The sequence below is a fragment of the Arachis ipaensis genome, chromosome B5 (genome assembly GCF_059453495.1).
Source record: "Arachis ipaensis isolate K30076 ecotype BB chromosome B5, ASM5945349v1, whole genome shotgun sequence".
In the NCBI taxonomy this organism is placed as follows: Eukaryota; Viridiplantae; Streptophyta; class Magnoliopsida; order Fabales; family Fabaceae; genus Arachis; species Arachis ipaensis.
The window spans coordinates 45,885,026-45,906,702 of NC_142440.1; the positions used below are offsets into that span (position 1 = coordinate 45,885,026).

At 33.4% G+C, this 21,677-nt stretch overlaps 3 protein-coding genes across 4 annotated transcripts; 1 reads left to right on the top strand and 2 right to left on the bottom strand.

Moving 5' to 3' along the window:
- The first annotated feature begins 12,010 nt into the window (after window positions 1-12,010).
- On the top strand, window positions 12,011-17,151 carry LOC107643569 (Amino acid kinase family protein). The gene is made up of 11 exons (XM_016347250.3): window positions 12,011-12,466; window positions 12,833-12,930; window positions 13,759-13,801; window positions 14,724-14,785; window positions 14,874-14,930; window positions 15,442-15,477; window positions 15,557-15,634; window positions 15,999-16,065; window positions 16,154-16,207; window positions 16,497-16,600; window positions 16,702-17,151. Exons 1-11 carry the CDS (start codon window positions 12,169-12,171, stop codon window positions 16,795-16,797), a joined length of 993 nt encoding a protein of 330 aa, XP_016202736.1. The 5' UTR covers window positions 12,011-12,168; the 3' UTR covers window positions 16,798-17,151.
- Window positions 17,152-17,324: 173 nt separating this feature from the next.
- On the bottom strand, window positions 17,325-19,467 carry LOC107641846 (eukaryotic translation initiation factor 5A-like). 2 transcript variants are annotated; one of them, XM_016345275.3, is made up of 5 exons: window positions 19,345-19,467; window positions 18,784-18,906; window positions 18,583-18,639; window positions 17,821-17,895; window positions 17,325-17,561 (listed from the first exon to the last, which is right to left on the bottom strand). In XM_016345275.3, the coding sequence occupies exons 1-5, from the start codon at window positions 19,465-19,467 to the stop codon at window positions 17,460-17,462; spliced, it is 480 nt and encodes a 159-aa protein (XP_016200761.1). In that variant the 3' UTR covers window positions 17,325-17,459. The 2 variants fall into 2 exon arrangements, with proteins under 2 accessions (XP_016200761.1, XP_088342788.1); XM_088486662.1 differs by having other exon boundaries at window positions 17,325-17,578; window positions 17,817-17,895.
- Window positions 19,468-20,314: 847 nt separating this feature from the next.
- Window positions 20,315-20,989, bottom strand: LOC107640560 (uncharacterized). The gene has a single exon (XM_016344071.1). It carries the CDS (start codon window positions 20,987-20,989, stop codon window positions 20,315-20,317), a length of 675 nt encoding a protein of 224 aa, XP_016199557.1.
- Window positions 20,990-21,677: the final 688 nt, after the last annotated feature.

A 21,677-nucleotide genomic window follows, 5' to 3' on the forward strand; every position in this document is an offset into this window, starting at 1 on the left:
AAATAAAAAAATACAATAAATAACATAAAAATCAAAATATGAAAGAGAGTATTAAAATAATAAAAAAAGTTAAAATATTTATCTTAGTGTGATTGAAACAAATCTAAAAGATTTTGATGGAAAAAAAATTAGAACGAATAAATAAAAAATAATAATAAAATATTTATTATATAAATAAAAAATACAATAAATAACATAAAAATCAAAATATGAAAGAGAGTACTAAAATAATAAAAAAAGTTAAAATATTTATCTTAGTGTGATTGAAACAAATCTAAAAGATTTTGATGAAAAAAATTTGGAACGAAGAACATACACAAAGAATTACTGTAAAAGTTATATGGTTACTTGCATCATTCTTATAGAAGAAAATGAAAGGTAGAGTTGGTAGAAAAAGAATGAATTTCTCATCTAATTTCTCAACTGTAATCAACCTTCCCAACGTAAATGCAGAAACTAGAATTTTTTGCTTTACATGAACGTATGTTCAGAGGTGAAAGTAATTCTGGGTTCAGAGTTTCACAAAATTGCCAAAAATAAAAATGAGACGTTCAAGACACTCAAACGTGCTTCTCTCTTTTCTAATGTGAATTCCAAACACACCCTAAGTTTAAGTAACTTCAACAATCGACATAAAATATGTTGACTAAATTATCGACCCAAACATTCAAAAGGAAGCGGATAGGAACTTAGTATAAATGGTAAAACAGGATAGACGAACAAAAAGACAAAAATATAGGGCTGTTACATGGGTTAGCCTAGTCCATTTAGGTTTGACCCATTTAAGTTTGTGGGTTAAATATGTTGATCCATTTAACCCCACTTTATTTACAAGTCATAATTTTTTAGGTTGAATTGTTTATGGCCAGCCCAGGTTAAACGGACTAATTCGTTTACTTTTTTTATCTTTTAAAAAAATATTTTGACAAAAAATTATCATTTTTAGTTCAAAAATTTTAAATAAATAATATTTTTTTAGTTAATGGGTCAAGTTTTTGGGTCAAACAAAAAAAATGATGGCAAAAAAATTACTTTTTTTATAAAAAATGTAAAAAAAAATAAAAAGGACCGCTTGTTTATCCCACAAGCTAGCCCGTTTAACCCATCTTTTTTTCGGGTTAATCAGGCTCAGCTCGTTTAACCCGAATTTTAACCAGGCTTAATTAGATGTAAAACCTTTCTATTTAAACGGGTAAATGGGTTAGTTCGATGGGTTTAGCTCATTTTGACGGTCATACAAAAAAATGGGACACAATTAATATGAGTGGAAATAAATTTGATCTTAATGGATAAGTCTGACTCGAACATGAAGTATACTCTCAAGTCGTGGTAAAAACGTAGGTAGTTGTCCTTGAGGAGCAAGTAAGAACAAAAATATGGGTAAGGTTAATATCCGTCAGAAAAAACTCAGTAAAACAATCATTTCTTCTCTATAAATAGGATAATCAACAAATTAAGAGGGAGCTTCCATTAAACACCACAAAATTACACTAAAATTTTGCAAAATTCTCAATCACATTAACACAACTGAAGATCATGGAGTACAAGTACGTGTAAGTATTAGGAGTTTATTCATTTTATTTATTTATTTTGTTTAAGCATTTCTTTTATAGTTCAGTTCTTTGATTCACTTTCTAGCTTTTGTCTTTTCACTTTACTTGTTTAAGCAAATTTTTTTTCTTCTTTTTGATGACTAATTTATTTTAAGTGTGTTTGATTCTACTTTTATTGTAGTTCATGTTAGACATTTATTTGTACACTTTATTCATGCAAGAAATTCTAGTACTTTTGTCACTAGTTGCAAAGTTTATTTCGACATTAAAATCGATAAGTCCCGTATCGAGCTCACTTTTTTAAGTGGACTCATATCTACTCCCCGAATTGAGATCATTGATACAAGGTTGATCGACAACTGTGTCGAAGTTGAAAAAAATCAAGCAAAATAAACTAGCGCACTCAGTGGGACTTTGAGACTAAGTCTAGTGCCTAACTTTGCATGCGATTATGTAATGAAAAAGTAATAAGTATGTCTAATATAGCATATTAGCATCTACTTCGATGGAGGGATCGAATGAAAACATTGAACATTTTAAAAAAATCAGCACTCTTATACAGAGGTCGAAACGACCTCTCCAGCCGTCAGTGAAAGTCGAAGAGCAACCCTAGTTGTTGCTCCAAGAAGGATTTCATTTACTATACTTACTACTTGACCTCCTTATGGATTGTCACCAAATTACTCTTCACCCTATGAAGACAACTCTAATGAAAAATAATCTTTTTTATAATTTTTTACCATTTCTGATATACTCCCAATGACTGCACAAGAATGTTATAATTTTAATGAGTTTAATTATAGTGTCTATCAATATTTAATGAATAACCTTTCATATTTGGAATTTGTACTAATGTCTTTGCAATTAACTATGCCAGATGTCTTTCCAACACAAGACCTAGGGTCAACACAGAAAGGTGTGTCGATAACAGGGGGTAGAAGATCCATTTTTTCAAAAATGTCGAGGTGAATTTCTATTGAAACAGTGACTCTTAATATATACAATCAAGTCTTTAACTATGTTTAGACAACATGTTGAAGATAGTTACCATGACTTAGTTAATATACTCACACAATAGATAGCTACTGTCTTGAATCCCGTGATTGAGAATAATAATGCAAGAATTGAACAAATTGCTTGAGGTGTCGATAACATTACAAGGGCAATTAATCTGTCATATAACCTGTCGATAACATTGTAAGGCCCCAAAGTCACTCACAAAATTCTCAGAAGAAAGTGGTGAATCTACTGTCAAGATAGGGAGTTAGCTAGCAATGAGTATTTAAAAATGAGATATTTTTCCTCTTTTATGAAAAAAATACTTTTACATGATTTTCAAATTTATAACCAAACTCGATACATAATTGAGTACAACTAAAAAAAAGTTTAGAGAGTTAAAAGTAACTATATATTTATTATTTATGATCAAGAGAGACATAGAAGAGACAATCGATGGTTATCTCATAAAATTCAAGTAAAAAATTAGCATTAGTTGAAAGAAGATTAATTAATATCTCTAAATTATCAAACAACTTGGACATTAATAACTTAAGGTTATCTAATTTTTCAACCCAAACCAAGAATGTAAAACTACTCTATAACTAAGTGAAACATTTTATCAAACACTTAGTGTGTATAAAAATAAGACATCATAACTTACAAGAATAATAAAAACTACAACTACTTAATTCAAGAAAGCAACAATAGCATCTTAAATAAACAAGAATAAAATATAAAACATCAAATTTATTAAAGAAAATTAAGAAATTAACAAGGTTTTATAAACAAAAATGACAAACTAGAGGAAGTAACAAAAAATTCTAAAAAACAAAAATAATAAAACAAGAAATTATAAACTAAAACTACAATTAAACAAAACTAAAAAGAAATTTTGACTCTATTTTATAGAGTCAGAAGAACAAAAAGTTCTATAATTAACAGAGTCAAATTTTTAAAAAGCCCTCAAAATTAAAAATCTATACGAACTAAAAATTCTAAGATCAATTCATGTCTTCACAGACCACCTAATTTTGTTTTTTTTTTTTATATTATTTTCTATCTCAACAACACATATAAAACTTATTAAAAGTCATTCATTTATTCTATTCCTTTGTAATTTTTTATGTGAAAAAAATTAAAAAATTAAAAAGTTAAAAAATAAATATCAATAACGTACATTGTTCATATTAAATAAAATAATTTACAACTGGTAATATAAGCCAAATACACACAATTCTACAATCGAATGAAAATATGAAATCAACCTTGTAAATTAAAAAAATGACTTGTACCTAGACATGCACATTTTCCTCATAATTGGTAGCTCAACACAATTAATTTAACACCTAAACAACAATAACAAGGTGGAACCCACCACCCTAATATATCACTGCAAGTATTTACATTCCAAGTTTCCAACAAATATAATCAACTCACTTTTGTTTAATTAATTTAATTAAATTTCATGACTTTATCTTCCCATGTCATGAGCACCTGAAGAAAACGCTTTTGCCGCATGAACAAAGCTTTTCTTCTTAGACTCAACGTCGTCGTTTGACTCTTGATCCTCCACATCAAACCCCAGAGAAAAATACTGCACCTTTTCACCATAAAGCTTCACCAAACCCAAGTACATAGAGACCGCAAACACAGTGACCAAGATGATAAACCAACTGAACTCAATGTTGACGAGCGAATTCGCACGATGAAGTGCCTCATTGCTCGAGCACCTCACAACTTGGTGACCCTCGTCATCATTGATCCAAAGCACTAGTTTAGAACTTCATTGCAGGAAGGAGAAGGAACATCGCGTCACGGAGCCAAGGAGGAAGAGGAGCACCGCGTCAGGGAGGAGGAAGAGCACTGCATTCGCGTTCAGTGCACGAATTCGTGTTCACCGCATTAGGTTTCACGTTCAGCGTAGGTCTCATGGAGGAAGAGGCCAATTCTAAGACTTTTTAGGGTTTGTAAAGGACTAAAACTCCAAAGTAGTCTCTGAGATTAGGCGAGTTACCCATAATAGTCATTGACTTTCAAAATTTTCTAACAGTATCCTTCACATTCAGCTCCGGAACCCATAGTTGTTCTACGATCCTTTTCGGCGCACAGTCAGCAAACGGAGTAATGATTTGGCACCTCTCATGCCATGCTGGAACCAGCAATGGCTAGCTAACGTGGCAAATCTTAATTTTCTACCCAATGTGATCCTGGTCCCATTAAAACCCTAAAAGCTAAGAATGATTATTATAGTTAATATCTCTTCTTCCCTTTTCTTTCGTCCCATAATTGTGGTCCACCATTGTGATTTAACGGAGATTCCATTGATGCTCTGAAGCAATGTTTGGAGGTGAAGGGCAAGTCAGTGGGAGCTCGACACGGTCAACAATAAATGGATACAGGGCGAAGACCCAAAACCGTAGCAGGACTATGCGTGTACCAGAATGGTGTGGTTGCGGCTGCCGACCCGTGCTCTGGTGGTCTGGGACAAATTCCAACCCAAATAAGCCCTTTTTTGGGTGCCCAAATTATAATGTTAGCTGTAATTGTTGGTTTTTCCTAATTTTTCATTCGTTCCCCAACTTCTAATTTGGTTATTGAAACATTCGTTGATTGCAGACAATTGGTAAAAGACGGTGTAGTTTGTTTGTTTGGGCAGATGTTGGGCAAGAGGCTGTGCCTGCAAAATAAAAAAAGTGTTAACTACAATGATGACCAAAAGATGACAGAAGGTTGGAGGCTGGAAAAATTAGAATCTGATGTTAGGAGTCAAAAGTTTATGATCAAATTATTGTTTCTGAAATACTGTTGTTCTTACTAGTGGTATTTTGCAAACTTTGAACTCAATGTTGAGTAATGATGCGATTGAGATCATATGTGTAATATTTGCATGAATGAAAAAAGTTGCTCAACATCTAACTGTGTTAGCCAACCTTTTGGAGATATTAACTGTTTTTGTATCACTAAAGGTAATCTGGATATATAGCAATAGCAAAATATATTAATCATTTTAAATCAACAAAGTCATGAGTCATAAGTTTTGACTGTCTTACAAAGCCATAAGCAAGGTGCTGCTAACAAAATAAACATAACCATATGTCTGGTAACAAAGTAGTCATAAACACAAAGTGAACCTAACCGAACAAGCATGTAATACAAAATTACTTGCAACTTGTCTTATACAAAATAACTCCCAACACAACAAGCATGTTATACAAAACCATATACCATATCAGCATAATAGTCCTTAACTCTCATTCACGATCACCATAATAGTCCCTGACTTTTGATAATTTACACACAATAGTCCCTGATTTTGATAAACGATACTCATATAGATCCATCATATCTATCGTTCCTTATCTTAAATATTAAATTTCAACATAGACATGAATAACAATGCATACAATTCCCTGATGAATAAACAACATAGATGTTCAACACATGGAAGAGATAACAATGTATACAATTTTCAGCTCTACTCATGGATAACAATGCACATTTTTCTTACATACTCATGAATAAAAAAAATACCTTTTGCATGTCAGATATGAAGCACCATCCATGTTGCCTATAATCTCCAAGGTTTTGGTGTAGCAATTCAAGAAACCACTTCCAATTCTCCTTATTTTCCATGCCAACAATTGCCCATGCTATGATGTACATATGGTGATTAGCATCCTGCCCCACTGTCGACAGAATTTGTCCACCAAATTAAGTTTTCAGGAAAGCACCATCCAGTCCAATCAACGGTCGGCATCTGACTTTGAAATCATTCTTGCATCCATTCAAGTACACATACATTTTCTCAAACACTGGATCAGATTCTGGTTGGGGAGTGTAACAAATTTCAACTGTTGATCCAGGATTAGTCTTAAGAAGTGTAAGACCATAATCCCTCAGTATTTTGTATTGTTCCTTTTCATCCCCGAACACCACATTTCTTGCATCAAAGAGGGCCCTTGATATTGAGTTCTTGTTCAAGGACAAGTCAAACCTTGACTTGAAGTAAGTGGCAGCATCACAATGCTTAAAATTTGGGTACTTCCTAACCTTCTTGACTAGGTTGCTCGCCACCCAATTTTTGTTAGCTGCCCTGTTCTTATCCCCCCTTGGGCATGCATGATCATTAACGAAGGTCTTTATTTGCCAACAAGTATCTTCATGATCCATTGATACATACACCACCCATGGACATCCTTTCACTTTACAAGTAGCCCTCATCCTCACATTGTCATTCTTCCTGAACCTAATCCGTCTTCCCTCTTGGATTGTGAACTCCCTAACAGCCTCCTTAAAGTCCCATTCTGTGTTGAATTTCATGCCAACTTTCAGTTGTAGTTCTCCAAACCTTATACCTTCTCTAAACACAGGACAAACATCTTCGGACTCCTTCATCTGTCCCCTCATCCTCTGAATTTGGGGGAGTCTTCATTTCTTCAGAATGCCATGAATTTGCTCCGTCTGAGTCAGCCCTTGGATTGTATGCATTATATGCATCATCCCCTGTTCCTCCCACAAAGCATAGGTCCACATCTCCATCTGAGACCTCCTCAACAAATGCATCATCCTCAACAGTAACTTGGTCTTTATCCTTAGCAAACATAGCAGCAGGAGCATGTTTAAATCTGATGTCTTTTTTTAACAGTCTTAGCCTTACAAATATCATTATCATAATCATCATCATCAGAAGAACTATCTTCGATCCTTGGATTATACAAACTATCTTTGTCACTATCATATGAATAAGAGGATAGTGCATCACCTCCCTCATGTCGTGCTTGCATCACTGCCTTTTCCTTAGCAACACTCCTCGTACAAGGCCTAAAATTATGGGTGGTTGTTGTCATTTTCTTCTTGAGGGTGGATTTAGATGTGGAGTTGGGTGTTGCTATTGACACACTTTTAGGGAGAATAGGCTTGGTAGGAGGCTTTAGCTTTGAATTAGTAGGAGGTTTTGGCTTTTGATTAGTAGGAGGCTTCGGCTTTGGATTAGTGGGAGGTTTTGGCTTTTGATTATTAGGAGGCTTTGCCTGAGATTGATCATTTGGATTGGCAAGAGGCTTCTCCTGACTTGGAGGTTTTGGATTCGTGAGAGATTCTGACTTAGTTGGAGGTGTTGGATTAGTAGGAGGTATTGGATTAATAGGAGGGTTCGGAATGTCAATGGTGTTGACAGGCGTTGGCTTGTTTTGGGGGGATTGATTGCTGGGGTTCCTCATTTTGTCATTAGGAGTGACCGTAGCACCTTCTTCTTCTGCAACATCCACTCCTGTATTGTCCATGCCTACCTTTTCCTCCTGATCTTGTAAATAATCTGGAGATGACACCCCATACTCAAAATACACATCCACCAATCCATTATTCTTGTGAGCAAGGAAACACGTCTCCCTAAGTTCGTCGTCACTGTTTAGATTCCTTAATCCAATTTCTAATGTCCTCCCGGGGACTAGCCACTAACAATGAAGGATCTTGTCATAGCCTAACTCCTTGTAATAATTCCTTATGAAGAAAACGTCCAAGGTATCCTCATCCAGATCACCTAGGCAAGTTAAGTTATCAGGGGTATACCTCAATTTTTTTTCACCATCTTTCTCAAAGTTTCCTCCATGATGAAACATTATATCTAATAACACATCCATCTGTACCAACAACTCAAAACCATTAAATCACACACAATCTTAACAGAGGACTTCAACATCATATTAAAAACCTATAAATTTATATCACAGCCACCACCATGCATTAACCCAATATTAAAAAAATCTCTATTTTATTGCCAAAAAACAGAGCATATACACACCAAACCCTTTGTCCTAACAAAAATCCTTAAATACAATCCTTTAGGGTAATGCAACCATAAAACTCTAGGACAACTCAACACACTAACAACACAATGATACACCTTCATCATATATTGATTCAGGAAATAAATTCAAAAATTATTTCAATCAACACATACCTTCAACAACGCAGAAGACAGAGAAACCACTTACCTCCAAAGTAACACCAAACTCTTCAAACGAAGTGTGACAGTGGAGGAGACGGGAAAGACGAAGCTAACTCGGTGCTATTGATGAGAGAATGGGAAGACGAAGACTGAGCATGGAGGAGAGGAGACGAAGTGTGAGAGTGTTCAAACAAATATGGTGAAGGTAAACCGTTTTCAAGGGCTCCAATGCATGAACGACGTCGTTTACTTTTTTATTGGGCACCAAATCGATACTGTGTCGTTTCACTTGGCTCCAGCATGGCATGGGAGGTGCCAGATCATTAATCCGTTTGCTGACTGTGCACCGAAAAGGGTCGCAGGGTAACTATGGGTCCCGGAGCTAAATGTGAGGGATACTGTTAGGGAATTTTAAAAGTCAAGGACGATTATGGGTAACTCGCCCAATCTCAAAGACCACTTTAAAATTTTAGTCACGTGTCAATCTATTTTAATTTTTTTTTCTGTGGGGTTTAATTAGGATAAGGTTTATAAAATATATTTTTATAATTTATGGAGCTGTAGGTTGAAATTATTTTAAAAGTTTAAGATTATTGGGTTCAATTATACAAGTTTTTTTTTTATCAAATAAGTTCAAACAAAACCCACTTATATAAAGTGTACATGAAATCATGCCATTTCTCTTTTAATATTTGTATCCTCCTTTCTCTTCCTTCTTTTCTTTCTTCTTTGTTGTTCCTCCTTGTTTTTCTTCGCGTTTCTTCTTCTTCGCGTGTTTTATTCTCTTCGTCGTTCTTTTTATTGCCGCTATTGTTGCTGCATTTTTTTTCTCATTCTCTTTCTATTAATTTTGTTATATTATATATTTTTCTTGTTTAATTTTCTCCTCCCATGAAAAATTATGAGAAAATGAAATAAGAAGATGAGGAAGAAGCAGTAGAAGATAAGGAGAAAGAAGATGAAGAATGTTGAATTATGCAGAACTTATCGGTACAAATATACCAAAAATTCTTAACAATATATATAAATGTCTTAGTTTTACACCGAAATTCGCTATAAATATACAAAAATATTTTCTTTAATGTTGTATTTTTTTCTTATTTTTCTTATTTCTTTCTTTCTTTTAGTTGAATAAATGTAGGTTCATCCTCTTTCAAGTAATTTTGTAGCATTATGTATTTTTTTGTTTAATTTTTTATTTTTATTCTTGTAATAGAGTAAAAACAAAAAAAAAAAACTTGAGAAGTTAAAACAAAAAGAAAAAGATGAATAAGAAAAGAAAAAGAAGAAGAAGATCATGATGATAAAAAAAGAAGAAGTAACAGCAGAAGATGAGGAGGAAGAAGAGGAAACGTTTTGAATTATACATAATTTATCAGTATAAATACACCGAAAATTTTTAACAATATACATAAATGTCTTAGTTTTACATCGAAATTTGTTGTAAATACACAAAAATATTTTCTTTAATATTGCATTATTTTTCTTTTTTTTCTTATTTTTTTCTTTTTTTTAGTTGAATGAATGTAGGTTCATTATCTTCCAAGTAATTTTGTAGGGTTATGTGTTTCTTCTTCTTCTTCTTTGTTTGATTTTTTTTATTTTTATTCTTGTTAAGAAAATAAAACAAACAAAAAAAATTTGAGAAGATAAAACAAGAAGAAAATAATAAATAAGAAAAAAAGAAGAAGAAGATGATGACGATGATGAAAAAGAAGAAGCAGCAAAAGATGAGGAGAAGGAAGAGGAAGATTTTTGAATTATGCAGAATTTATTAGTACAAATACACCAAAAATTCTTAATAATACACATAAATATGTAGTTTTACACCGAAATTTACTACAAATACACAAAAATATTTTTTTAATGCTGTATTTTTTTCTTCTTCTTTTATTCTTTAATTCTTTCTTTCTTTTAGTTGAGTGAATGTAGATTTATCATCTTCTAAATAATTTTGCAGTATTATATATTTTTTATTTATTTAATTTTTTTATTTTTATTCTTGTTAAGAGAGTAAAACAAGAACAACTTTGAGAATGTAAAACAAGAAGAAAAAGATCAATAAGAAAAAAGAAGAAGATGATGATGATGATGAAAAAAGAAAAAGAAGAAGAAGTAGAAGATGAGGAGGGAAAAAATGGAGAGTTTTAAATTATGCAAAACTTATCAGTATAAATACACCGAAATTTATTACAAATACACAAAAATATTTTTCTTTAATGCTGTATTTTTTTTCTTCTTTTTTCCCTTAATTCTTTCTTTCTTTTAGTTGATTGAATGTAGGTTCATCTTCTTCCAAGTAATTTTGTAGCATTATGTATTTTTTCTTCTTTGCTTGATTTTTTTTTTGTTTCTATTCTTGTTAATAGAGTAAAACAAGAAGAACTTGAGAAAGTAAAACAAGAAAAAGATGAATAAGAAAAGAAGAAGAAGAAGAAGAAGAAGAAGAAGAAGATGATGATGATGATGATGATGATGAAAAAAGAAGAAGCAACAGCAAAAGATGAGGAGGAGAAAGAGGAATAGTTTTGAAATATGCAAAACTTAATAGTATAAATACACCGAAATTTCTAAACAATACACATAAATGTCTTAGTTTTATACCAAAATTTGTTGTAAATACACAAAAATATTTTCTTTAATACTGCATTTTTTTTATTTCTTTCTTTCTTTTAGTTGAATGAACGTAGGTTTATCCTTTTCCAAATAATTTTGTAGTATTATGTGTTTTTTCTTCCTTTTCTGATTTTTTTGTTTTTATTATAAGAAGAAATTTGAGAAAATTCTATGGCAAAAATTTTGGATCAAACAACGTCATTAATATGACAAAAATTCTACAATAACAATAACAATAATGATGATATGTATAAGAAGAAGACGATGATGACTATAACGATGATGATTATAATGATGAAGATGATGGAGGAAAAAGAGGAAAAGGAAGAAGGAGAAAAAAGTCCAATAAAAAAAGAAGGAAGAAAAGGAGATAGTATTGGTGACGACTATAACGAAAGAGAAAAATAACGAAAAAGAAAAAGAAGAAAAAGAATAAAACGAAAGAGTGACGAAGAAGAAGAAGGAGGAGAAGAAGAAAAAACGTATAGTAAAAACGTGTGAGTGTAAATGACTTGTTAGATTTATTTAGTTAAATGATTTGTATATAAAGATTAATTCTTTAAATATTATTATTATTTAATCAAAATGCACCACTCCATGAGATCGTAAACATAACAAAATTATTAAAAAGCATAAACCAACGTTAGAATATATATATGTTATCTTATAATTAAGAATATATTATCTATTTTATTTCTACAACTATTTATCTTCTCTATTTATTATTTTTACAGAATATTATTGTTTTTTTACCTTCATATTAAAATTAATTTGTGCAACACAGGAGCGAAGCATGGATAGATTTTCTTCTTTTTTCTTTTTTTTTTTTTTTTTTTGCATTTCTCCAAACTTCTTTTCTTTATTTTTTTTTTAAAAAAAATAAAGGAAATGGGCAAATGGCTCAATAGCTCTAACCATGTCATGTCTGAAGGATGTCTCACAGGAAAAGAGATTCCACTCATAAGTAACAATAGCGCAGTGTGTGAAGTTCACATTTACATGATAACATTGGTCAACTTTGGGTAGACCTAGCCAGAGTCACCTGTCACCTTGATGGATTTGGAGGAGCAACAGACCTTGCCCCATTCTCCCTTCGCTCAACCAATTCGCTGTATAGTTAAACTCGGAGGTGCTGCAATTACTTGTAAAAATGAGTTAGAGATGATAAATGACGAGATTCTTCACAAGGTGTCTGAACAGCTGAGGCAGGCAATGATTTCATCTTCTCAGAAGCCTCCTGGGATGGATTGGAGCAAGAGACATCGTGCCTCAGAAATCTGTTGCAACCCCGATGAATTCAAAGATCATTCCGTCATTGATTGTAGCCCTTTCATTGTTGTTCATGGAGCAGGTTCCTCTATTCTGCCTTTATTCTTTTCCTGGTTATTAAATATCCATTTTGCTCTCTACACATTAAATTAGGTCAGTTTAACTTTTCAATAATCCATTTGATGGCAATTTTATCACATTGAACAAATGGAACTCACCTATTCTAGCCATGTCCAAAACTTTTTACTCAGTTAACTGTTATACGAATAAGAAATTTAAACAGAAACTTTTATAGGTATAATATTCTTCCTTCTCCATTGCTTCAATGGATTGAGTTAATAATGTTTTTGTATTTTACCTGTGGTACATTATATTTGGTGTTTAAAAACTAGATCTTAGTTCTTCATGATATAGAGCTAGTTCATAATAGGGTCGATGGTTCTGTCAGGTTCTTTTGGGCATTTCCAAGCTAGCAAATCTGGTGTCCACAAAGGACAACTGAATAAACCTATTGTCAAGGGTGGTTTCGTTGCTACCAGAATTTCTGTAAGTAACCATTGGAAAACTTTTTATAAGATCTCTCTGCTGTTGTAATTAAAAAACTTGTAAAGGGAAACTTGATTTTTTGAATGTTATACTAGTGCAGCTGGATGTTAACCACTAATCCAAACTCAAATTAGTGCTAATCAATCTCAATATGAAACTCGCATACCTTTGTTTCTGAATCCAGTTTATATGCTGATATTGTATTCCTTTTTTGGAGAAATTTTCTTATCAAATTTGTAACCGTTTTGGATTTGTTAAATGCTTCCTAATCAATATCAAACATCAAAAGTTTAGCATTGCATTTTCTTATCTAAATCTACTAATATTTATACAAAATTAAAGCACTCCTCTAGTCCTCCAAAACGATGCCTTCTAAGTCTAGTTTATGCATAAAAGTCATAGTTACTAACTTTGAAGTAGAGGAGAATATCACTGGATTGCCTTAGAAATGACATTGATTGGTGCAATTTGGAATATGGCATATCATTTTCATAGTCTCAAAGTGTAGCCTATACATATCAAGTATATTTTCCCACTTGAGATTAATAAAAAAATTGACTGAAAATGTGACAGACCTGATGATTAGGGTGTTTTGTTGCACCAAATTTATACAGCAAAAGTTGGCCAAGTGATAGCTCTAGAGTTTTTTTTGATATATTAGTTATTGTTGTTTCCACTTAGGTCAGTTTTGCTGATATTTTAAAAATCCTAAAAACAAATATGCACTGCCTTCTATTTTTGTTGTTTGAAGACAATTGCTTTAGTACAAATTGCTCACAGAATGTGGATCTCCTCCATTCTTATCATGTCATTTATTTCCAATTTCAGGTAACTACTCTCAATCTTGCAATAGTTAGAGCACTGGCCCGAGGTAGTGTGATAACTATCTTATGCTTCTTCTTGTTTGTGCGTGCACAAGTTTATTTTTTTTCCCCGACAACAGCGCCAATGTTCCAAGGCGTATCTGAAACGGGCTGTAAGGTATTTTGGGCTTGAGAGTAAGAGGTCGGAGGTGGTGGTGAAGGTCTTGAATGGTCTCCTTCACGTCAGCTCTGAAAAGGTGGTGGGGGATACATGCAAAGGACTCCGATACTTAAATTAGCAAAAGTTTTAAGCAAGTTTGTATAAATTGGGATTGAGAAATATCGGAGTTTGATGGGGTATTTATAGAGGTTACTTTTGAATCTTCTCTCTTGTAGTAGTGGATGGTTTCTTACTCAATATTTGGGAAGTTACCCTCACGTAAAGGTGGTTACTGATATGTGGATATATCAGAAGTAGTGGAGTGACAAGCTATTACTTGCCACTCAAGTCGGGTCGGGCACGGGTCATGGTATCCGTGCCCCAAGTAGGTCGGATAGGTCAACCAGTGTAGCTCTTGGAATGATCTCTTTGGATCTGGATAGCTTCCATTGGGTCCAGCTACCTTTTGGTCATGGCTTTATTTGGGCCATGGTATGAACAGTATCTAACTTTTGTTTTAGGCTTTTATCCTATTATGTTCATGATAGAAGCATGATATACCTACAACTTAGTCAGTAATATTGAGATTTGGTCACTTGGTAATTATCTTTCTCGGCTTATCTTCTGTTTTTGTTAGTGAAAAAGAAAGAAACATGTAAAACATATTTGAAACTTATCTCTATTTGTAAACAAATTTATGAGCTATATGCTGCACAGCCTGCACTGTAAGTAAATACATGTTGCAGCGGTTTTTCATCAATTTTTTCGCTACATGGTCGCTTCAAAAGTAGAAATGTCATTATAAAATTATATTTGTTTCTTTTATGCAGAGGGCATACCTTCAATTGGAATGTCACCTTTCTCTTGTGGATGGTTTACCAAGGAGAAACATGTTAGTGAACTTGTTAATGATTATAGATTTCTTTTCTCTTCCTTTTCATATGAAGTTATTCGTCTATATTCATATTCAACATGTGCAGATATCTTCAGGTGATTTATCTTCAGTAGCTAAGGCAATCGAGTCAGGATTTACTCCTGTAAGATTGAATTCCTTAATCCATATCGTTTGAAGCTTTCAAAAATGTTTCTACCATTCTTCAACCTTTTCTACCATTCTTCAACTTTTCTTTGTCTTGTGTGAATGTTTTTAATATTGTTACTTCTATTCATTTTAGTAGGAATGGAAGATGATAAACTAGGTGAGAAATCCTGAAATCATGGTTTATCAATGACAATCATGAATGATTTATGTATAGAAATATAAGAAGACTTCCAAACTAATGTAGTTCCGAACTATACACTCTTTCTTGAACACTATATTTTTCTTTTTCAATGGAATACAAAAAGACTTTTTCATTCTTTCTTTATAAAGTCATAATTTAAATTGGCATCGTCTTAATTTTCATCCTTACAGTCTTAAATTGAACTCTTACATTTTTTGCACAGAATGAGTATGTTAACTTTCAGTTTTACTTTGAAGGTTCTGATTCTGTAATTGTACTTTTATTCCTTTTTCTTCTCGTAACGTGGGGATTGTTGGTTGTGTAGGTTCTACATGGAGATGCTGTGTTTGATGATATTCAAGTAGTGACTCAATTCATTTTGCTTCATTGTTCATTTATCAATTACAGATACGAAATTTTTAATACTAACATGCTTTCAGGGATGCAGTATTTTGAGTGGAGATGTTATCATTAGTCATCTGGCAGCATACTCAAAGCCTAAATATGTTGTTTTCATGGTATCCATTATATGTTATATATAACCATATGTATCCTTGAATAGCTGGAAATACTAAATTCTTCCGAGCATAATAAGCAAAAAATTGTGATTAGAGTATTTGCAGTGACAAATATCATGAGGGTAATGGCTAAACTGTTTGTCTAACAAAAGTGTGTTAGTTCAAAAGCATGAGAATGACTGTGTTGGGTGAAATCCGAAGCAAAATGCACTTAACTACTAGCATGTATGCATATGTAAGATAGATTGCATGAATCAATATTCAATACTGCATTGGAGTCTTGGAGCAGCCCATCACAATATTATTATATATCTGAAATTTTATGAAACATTCATAAATGTTTTCATTCAAGTATGGATAAAAGACAGATGTATATGGCGTATATGATCGCCCACCAACAGAACCTGATGCAATGCTGTTAAAGGAAATCGGTGAGCACTTGTTACAAACTTGATATTCCATATGGGCGGATACCTTGGTGGTTGATTGTCTCATTGCCGATTTTTTCAACTATGACAGCTGTCGCTGAAGATGGAAGCTGGTCAGTCATAAATCCAAAGTTGCAGAACTCGGGTAAGCAGATTTTGTAAATCATTACTGAAAAACCTTAAGTAATGGTGACAAAATGCATGCACAATTTACAATTATATACTTATAATGTTATATTAAAAAAAAAGATTGGTAGAGGCAAATGCCCTAGTTGTGGAAAATGGATATGTCCCTGGTTACCACTTATGACTAATGATCAATTCTAAGAATTTACGAAGTTCTTATGTTTACTTCTCTTTAAACCACTAATTTTACATGTATGTTTGGCGTTGATTATGTGAACTTAATTTTATTGGCTTGTTTCCCGCTGCAGTTGAGTTGACTGTTGCCGCTCATGATACAACTGGTGGAATGGAAACAAAGATATCTGAAGCTGCAATGATAGCAAAGCTTGGAATTGATGTCTACATTGTAAAAGTAAACTCCTTTTCAAAATATATAAATAAAACTTTGTTATTCTTATCATCGTTTTGTCTTATATCTTAGAGCTCGTAATGTTGAAACTGCAATATTTTCAGGCAGCAACCAGCCACTCATTAAGGGCTTTAAGTGGAGTTCTGAGAAGCAGCATTCCCAATGACTGGCTTGGGACAGTAGTTCGATCTTCAAGATAAGTCAATAAATCTGCCATAACACGAACTTTTGCTTCACTCCAAATCATCAAACGTGATTTAGTGATTTCTAGGGCTCCTCATGATTCTGAATAAGTTATATTCTAACATATGTCTTACAAAAACTACTCAATTCACTGCCTATATTTCAGTGATGTTCAGTATATTATACAAGCTGAGAACTGAGTCACCGATGATGTTTTATATTTTCCATGTATTGACGTTATATTGTTCATCTTGCGCATCACTCAAACAGTTTAAACTAGAAGTATTGTTCTGACTTTTTTTACCCTTTGGATGCTTCTGAGATTACTTCAGGAGAATTTATGGATGTTTTGCAATTGTTTGTTCGAGCAACTTTCATTTTTGGTTCTTGATTTAGAACGTAGCTTAAAGTTGTCTGGTTTCTATCTTTATTTTTGGTTAGAACAATACTAATATTGAGAACACTAATGTGTGTGTGTTAAGAACTCCTGTACATATAAAGTCACAAAGTAGACAACTAGACATTTCAAGAATGGTACACATTTTGGCATAAATTAGCACATAAAACCATATAAGTATAATTAAAAGGAAAAAGAAAGATTGCTATTTATAATCTTCTTTGCAACTTATGCTTTCCAGTTCCAGCATTAAAGTGACATGGAAGTATGGAACATGGCCTACTACTTGGGGCCAATGTCCTTAAGGCCACAAATCTGCTCCTCACCCATGGAAGACATAACTGACACGACCAAATCCTTACCCTCAGCAAATCCATCCTTGATCTGCATACAAGTTAATTCTAATAAAGACAAATATCTAATATTCTCATCTTCAATAATGTGACTAATAACTGGTGAAACTGAAATGTTATTAAATATTCACACACATTTTGCTGACTCTTCTTCACCATTGGATGTGGTGCAATACTGTAAAGTATACGACTTGCACCCCCATTCAATGGTGGAGAAAAGTTGACTCAGTCTACAAAAAAAAATATGTACGAGAATCACTTCTCAATGTAGAAAGGTCAAGCATACCAACCTGTGAAAGCAGACTTTCATCACTTGGAAGCTTAAGATCATCCTTAGTGCTACCCGTCTCAGTGAGCAGACTCACCTAACATATTCAAATAAAAATAGAGAAATACTAGGAGAACATCATAATTCATTATTTTTGTTCATTACTTATCCATCAACTTAATTTCTTTAATCTAGTTTCTTTAGTCTAGTAATTCAACAATATATTTTATTCCATATTTTTAAACATTGATAGTTATCTGATGGCTAAAAGCAATAAATTTTGATGACTATCTAACATTTTTCCAAACAGTTTCATGAAAATTAAAGAAAGAAAACTCTACTCATAATGAGTTCTTCAACATTAAAAATGGTTAGTTCCATCATTTAATGGCATTTTCCTTGATCTTTAAGGTATCTCTAAATGATTGTTGTGAAAATCAAAATTTAAGAGTTCAATCATGTATTTTAATGAGAGGTTTTACTATCTTTACAAAGTAAAATTCTACTCCGTTCAGATTTTACGATTACAAATTCAGTTTTTTATTATATCTTCTGTCTCTTACAACTATGTGTATTATGAAAAATCATTTATTCTTTGAAAAAAAAAAAAATTCGTTATACTATTTAAATAGTCATAAAAAATAGTAAATAATAATTTATTGGATGACACTATACATCAAACTTAACCTCAAAGTTAATGATATAAGTGCAATGTAGAGTGTAGTGTGACCAAAAACGAAAGGAGCGAGGAAACAAGATTAAGGAGTCAAAAGCGCAATCATACAAATCCATCCTCGGAGATATCAATGAGCTGGTAGTCAGTTCGGTTGACATGAGGAACCTAAAACAAAACAATGCAAGGATTTGTAATTTATTGAATAATGATAATGATAATAATGATAATAATAATAACAACCACCACCACCCTAAAATCGTAAATAAACATGACATGATCTTATTCGAGTAAAATTCCAGAGTGTCATACATCACAGTTATGGGAAGATGGGACAATATCTTCAAGCTTCTTCCCAGTGAAGATGTCAATACCAACAAAGTGACACTTCGCGTGTCCATGCTTCCCAGTTTTCGAAGTTGAAACCTCTACAACCTGTCATCATATAATTTTTTTTTTCAAAGAATCACCTTGGTTTCAATCAATTAAACCACAATTGTCGAGAGAAATATAAACATACAACGCTTAGGATTATAAGTTAATATCATAATCCAGAGTTTAAGATTTAGAACGGTAATTTTAAGGTCATTTTCACCTTCCAGATTAGTGTGTTAAATTTTTATCTTATTTATGTTAAACAAATATTGCTCATGCAATCGTGAGTCGGTAGAATTCTTCATGCAATTTGTATGTGACCACCATTATATTCAACGAATAATTGATGCATGTTTCAACTAAAATATGTTACATTTTCATTATTATTCTAATATAGAAAAAAAGAAAAGGTATAAAATTGGGTTACAAGAGGGATCCGAGAGAAAAGAATTAAAGAAATGAATGAGTAGAAAATAGAAAAGAGAGAGAGGACGGGACCTTGCAAGGTCTGTTTTTGATTACAATGTAAGCATTCTTCCTAATGGTTCCAGCTTGTTGTGGATATGTTTTTGATGCTCCTGCATCACCCTTAGCCTCGAAATGGTGCTCCTCATCAGACATTGTTTTTCTTATTATTCAAAACTCAGATTAGGATAATTGAACTCTTCTCTGTTCACAAACAAAGATACAGAGCTCGAAAAAAATAGGATGAATTTAAGTGTGTGGATCTAGATCTTGTTATATAGATATATTTTTAGTAAAAACAACTGGTTTCAGATTAAACAATTTTGGTCATATTTTGAAAGAAAAGTAATTTATTTTACTATCATATTTGTTTAAAATTTAATTGTCTTACAATAAAATTTGTTAAATTTTTTTGTTAAGCATACATAAGTTTCAACTTGTGATCCAAAACACACTAGAGATCAATTAGATGTTTATTTTATATTTTTTTCAAACATTTCTTTACTTAAAAACAAAGTTAACAAATAAAAAAGACTAGCTGCTTAGAAAAGATTTTTATTGAATTTTGTTGGTTTAATTTTTTTAATGTAATAGCACGAGTATTAGTCAACATAATATTTTTCATAGATAAAAATTGCTCATATTCAAGTCCAAAAACGAAGCCAGACTTAAAGTGGACAAACCCAATCTATAAAAGAAAGGTTCAGGAAACCTCCCCTCATCTGCCCGACCTACATGGGGAACGGACTCATCAATCCATGTGTCCGACCTGTGTGCAGAATCTTAACTGCATCGAGAATTCAGCTTCACAATTCAAATATGAGATCTAAATAACCTCTATACAAAAAGGAAAGTAACCACCCAACATTATCGATGGGTAAGGTTTTTTTTTTTTGAAACAAAGGAAGCTCAACACATTAAAGTGGAGCATACAAAATAAAGAAGAAGACACATCACGAGCTACCAACAAATAAACCAACCCCTAGCATCCCCAGTACTATCATCAGCCTCCCCCAGGATCACCACCACTCCATTCTGTGTAACTCGTCACCGTCCTTGTGTGAATGACCTCCAGACTTGCTCTTGCATTCTTAAAGATTCGTGCATTCCTTTCCAACCAGATGTTCGAAATCACTACAAAGAACACTGTCATCCACATCTTCTGCCCTTGTTGTCTATTATGCATGCCATGCCAACTCTCGAACAATTCTTTAACGGTTTCGGGAGTCACCCACTCTCTTCCTAGTGACCTCAACCACTTGCACCACACCTGCCATGTTACCTCACACTTAAGGAATAAATGCTCAACAGATTCTAATTCCTTGGTACACAGTACACACATACTATCACCCAGAATGTTGACTCCTATTTTAGTCAGCCGCTCCTTGGTGTTAACTCTACCAACTAGCACAAACCACCCAAAGAGCTCAATTCGCGGAGGTACGAAACCTTTCCAAATGGAACTCGTGAAGCTATAACTCGTTATCTCAGTTGACAGTGTCTCCGCTTGTATAGCATGTATCACAGAACTAGTAGAGAAAATACCTTTATTTTCAAACTTCCACACCACATTATCCTCCCTACCTGATGACAACCTCACTGGCCTTAACCTCTCATGAAGCTGATTGACAAGTTCCACTCCCATTGGAACAACTCCCTCCTCCATTGAAAATTCCATATCCAATCAAGCCCATCCCAAAAACCACAATCCCCAATGAGAAGTCCTTGCTGGCTTGAGATAGAGTAGAGTCTCGGATAACTTCCTTTGAAAACACCACCTTGAACCCAGTTATCTTCCCAAAACCGGGTTTGCATACCATTGCCTACTTCCATTGCCAGGCCACTTACCACTTTATCTCGAATCCGTGGTTCTTTTATATTCAGCTGACATATGTCTTTCCAAGGCCCTCCTTTTACTGGTAAAGGCTGAGTTGCTAGCATTACATCTGGGTTCAACTTGTTACACGAACAAATAATTTTCTTCTACAGCGGGCAATCCTCCTTTGAAAACCGCCACCACCACTTAAACAGGAGCGCTGTGTTTCTCAGCATTGCATCACCAACCCCCAAGCCCCCAACCTTTTTTGGAGCCTGAACTAGCTCCCACTTTACCATAGGTATACCATAGTTCCCGTTCTCCTTGCACCACATAAAGTTCCGTTGTAAAGCGATCAGCTTGTCCGCCACCGCCTTCGGCATCTTGTACAGACTAAGGTAATATATGGGGAGACTATTCAGTACCGATTTGATAAGGACCATCTTACCTGATTTATTCAAAACCTTGGCTTTCCACAAGCTAAGCTTCTGTTCCACCTTATCAATGATTGGTTTCCAAGTCTTCACCAAGCGCGGATTTGCACCTAGAG

Coding starts and splice junctions, on each gene's coding strand:
- LOC107643569 (XM_016347250.3), top strand. CDS start 12,169: ATGGATTTGGAGGAGCAACAGACCTTGCCCCATTCTCCCTTCGCTCAA. Junction 12,467..12,832: donor CATTGTTGTTCATGGAGCAG/GTTCCTCTATTC, acceptor TGGTTCTGTCAG/GTTCTTTTGGGCATTTCCAA. Junction 16,208..16,496: donor TCCAAAGTTGCAGAACTCGG/GTAAGCAGATTT, acceptor TTCCCGCTGCAG/TTGAGTTGACTGTTGCCGCT.
- LOC107641846 (XM_088486662.1), bottom strand. CDS start 19,467: ATGTCTGATGAGGAGCACCATTTCGAGGCTAAGGGTGATGCAGGAGCA. Junction 18,907..19,344: donor TCAAAAACAGACCTTGCAAG/GTCCCGTCCTCT, acceptor ATATGATGACAG/GTTGTAGAGGTTTCAACTTC. Junction 18,640..18,783: donor CATCTTCCCATAACTGTGAT/GTATGACACTCT, acceptor GTTTTGTTTTAG/GTTCCTCATGTCAACCGAAC.
- LOC107640560 (XM_016344071.1), bottom strand. CDS start 20,989: ATGGAATTTTCAATGGAGGAGGGAGTTGTTCCAATGGGAGTGGAACTT.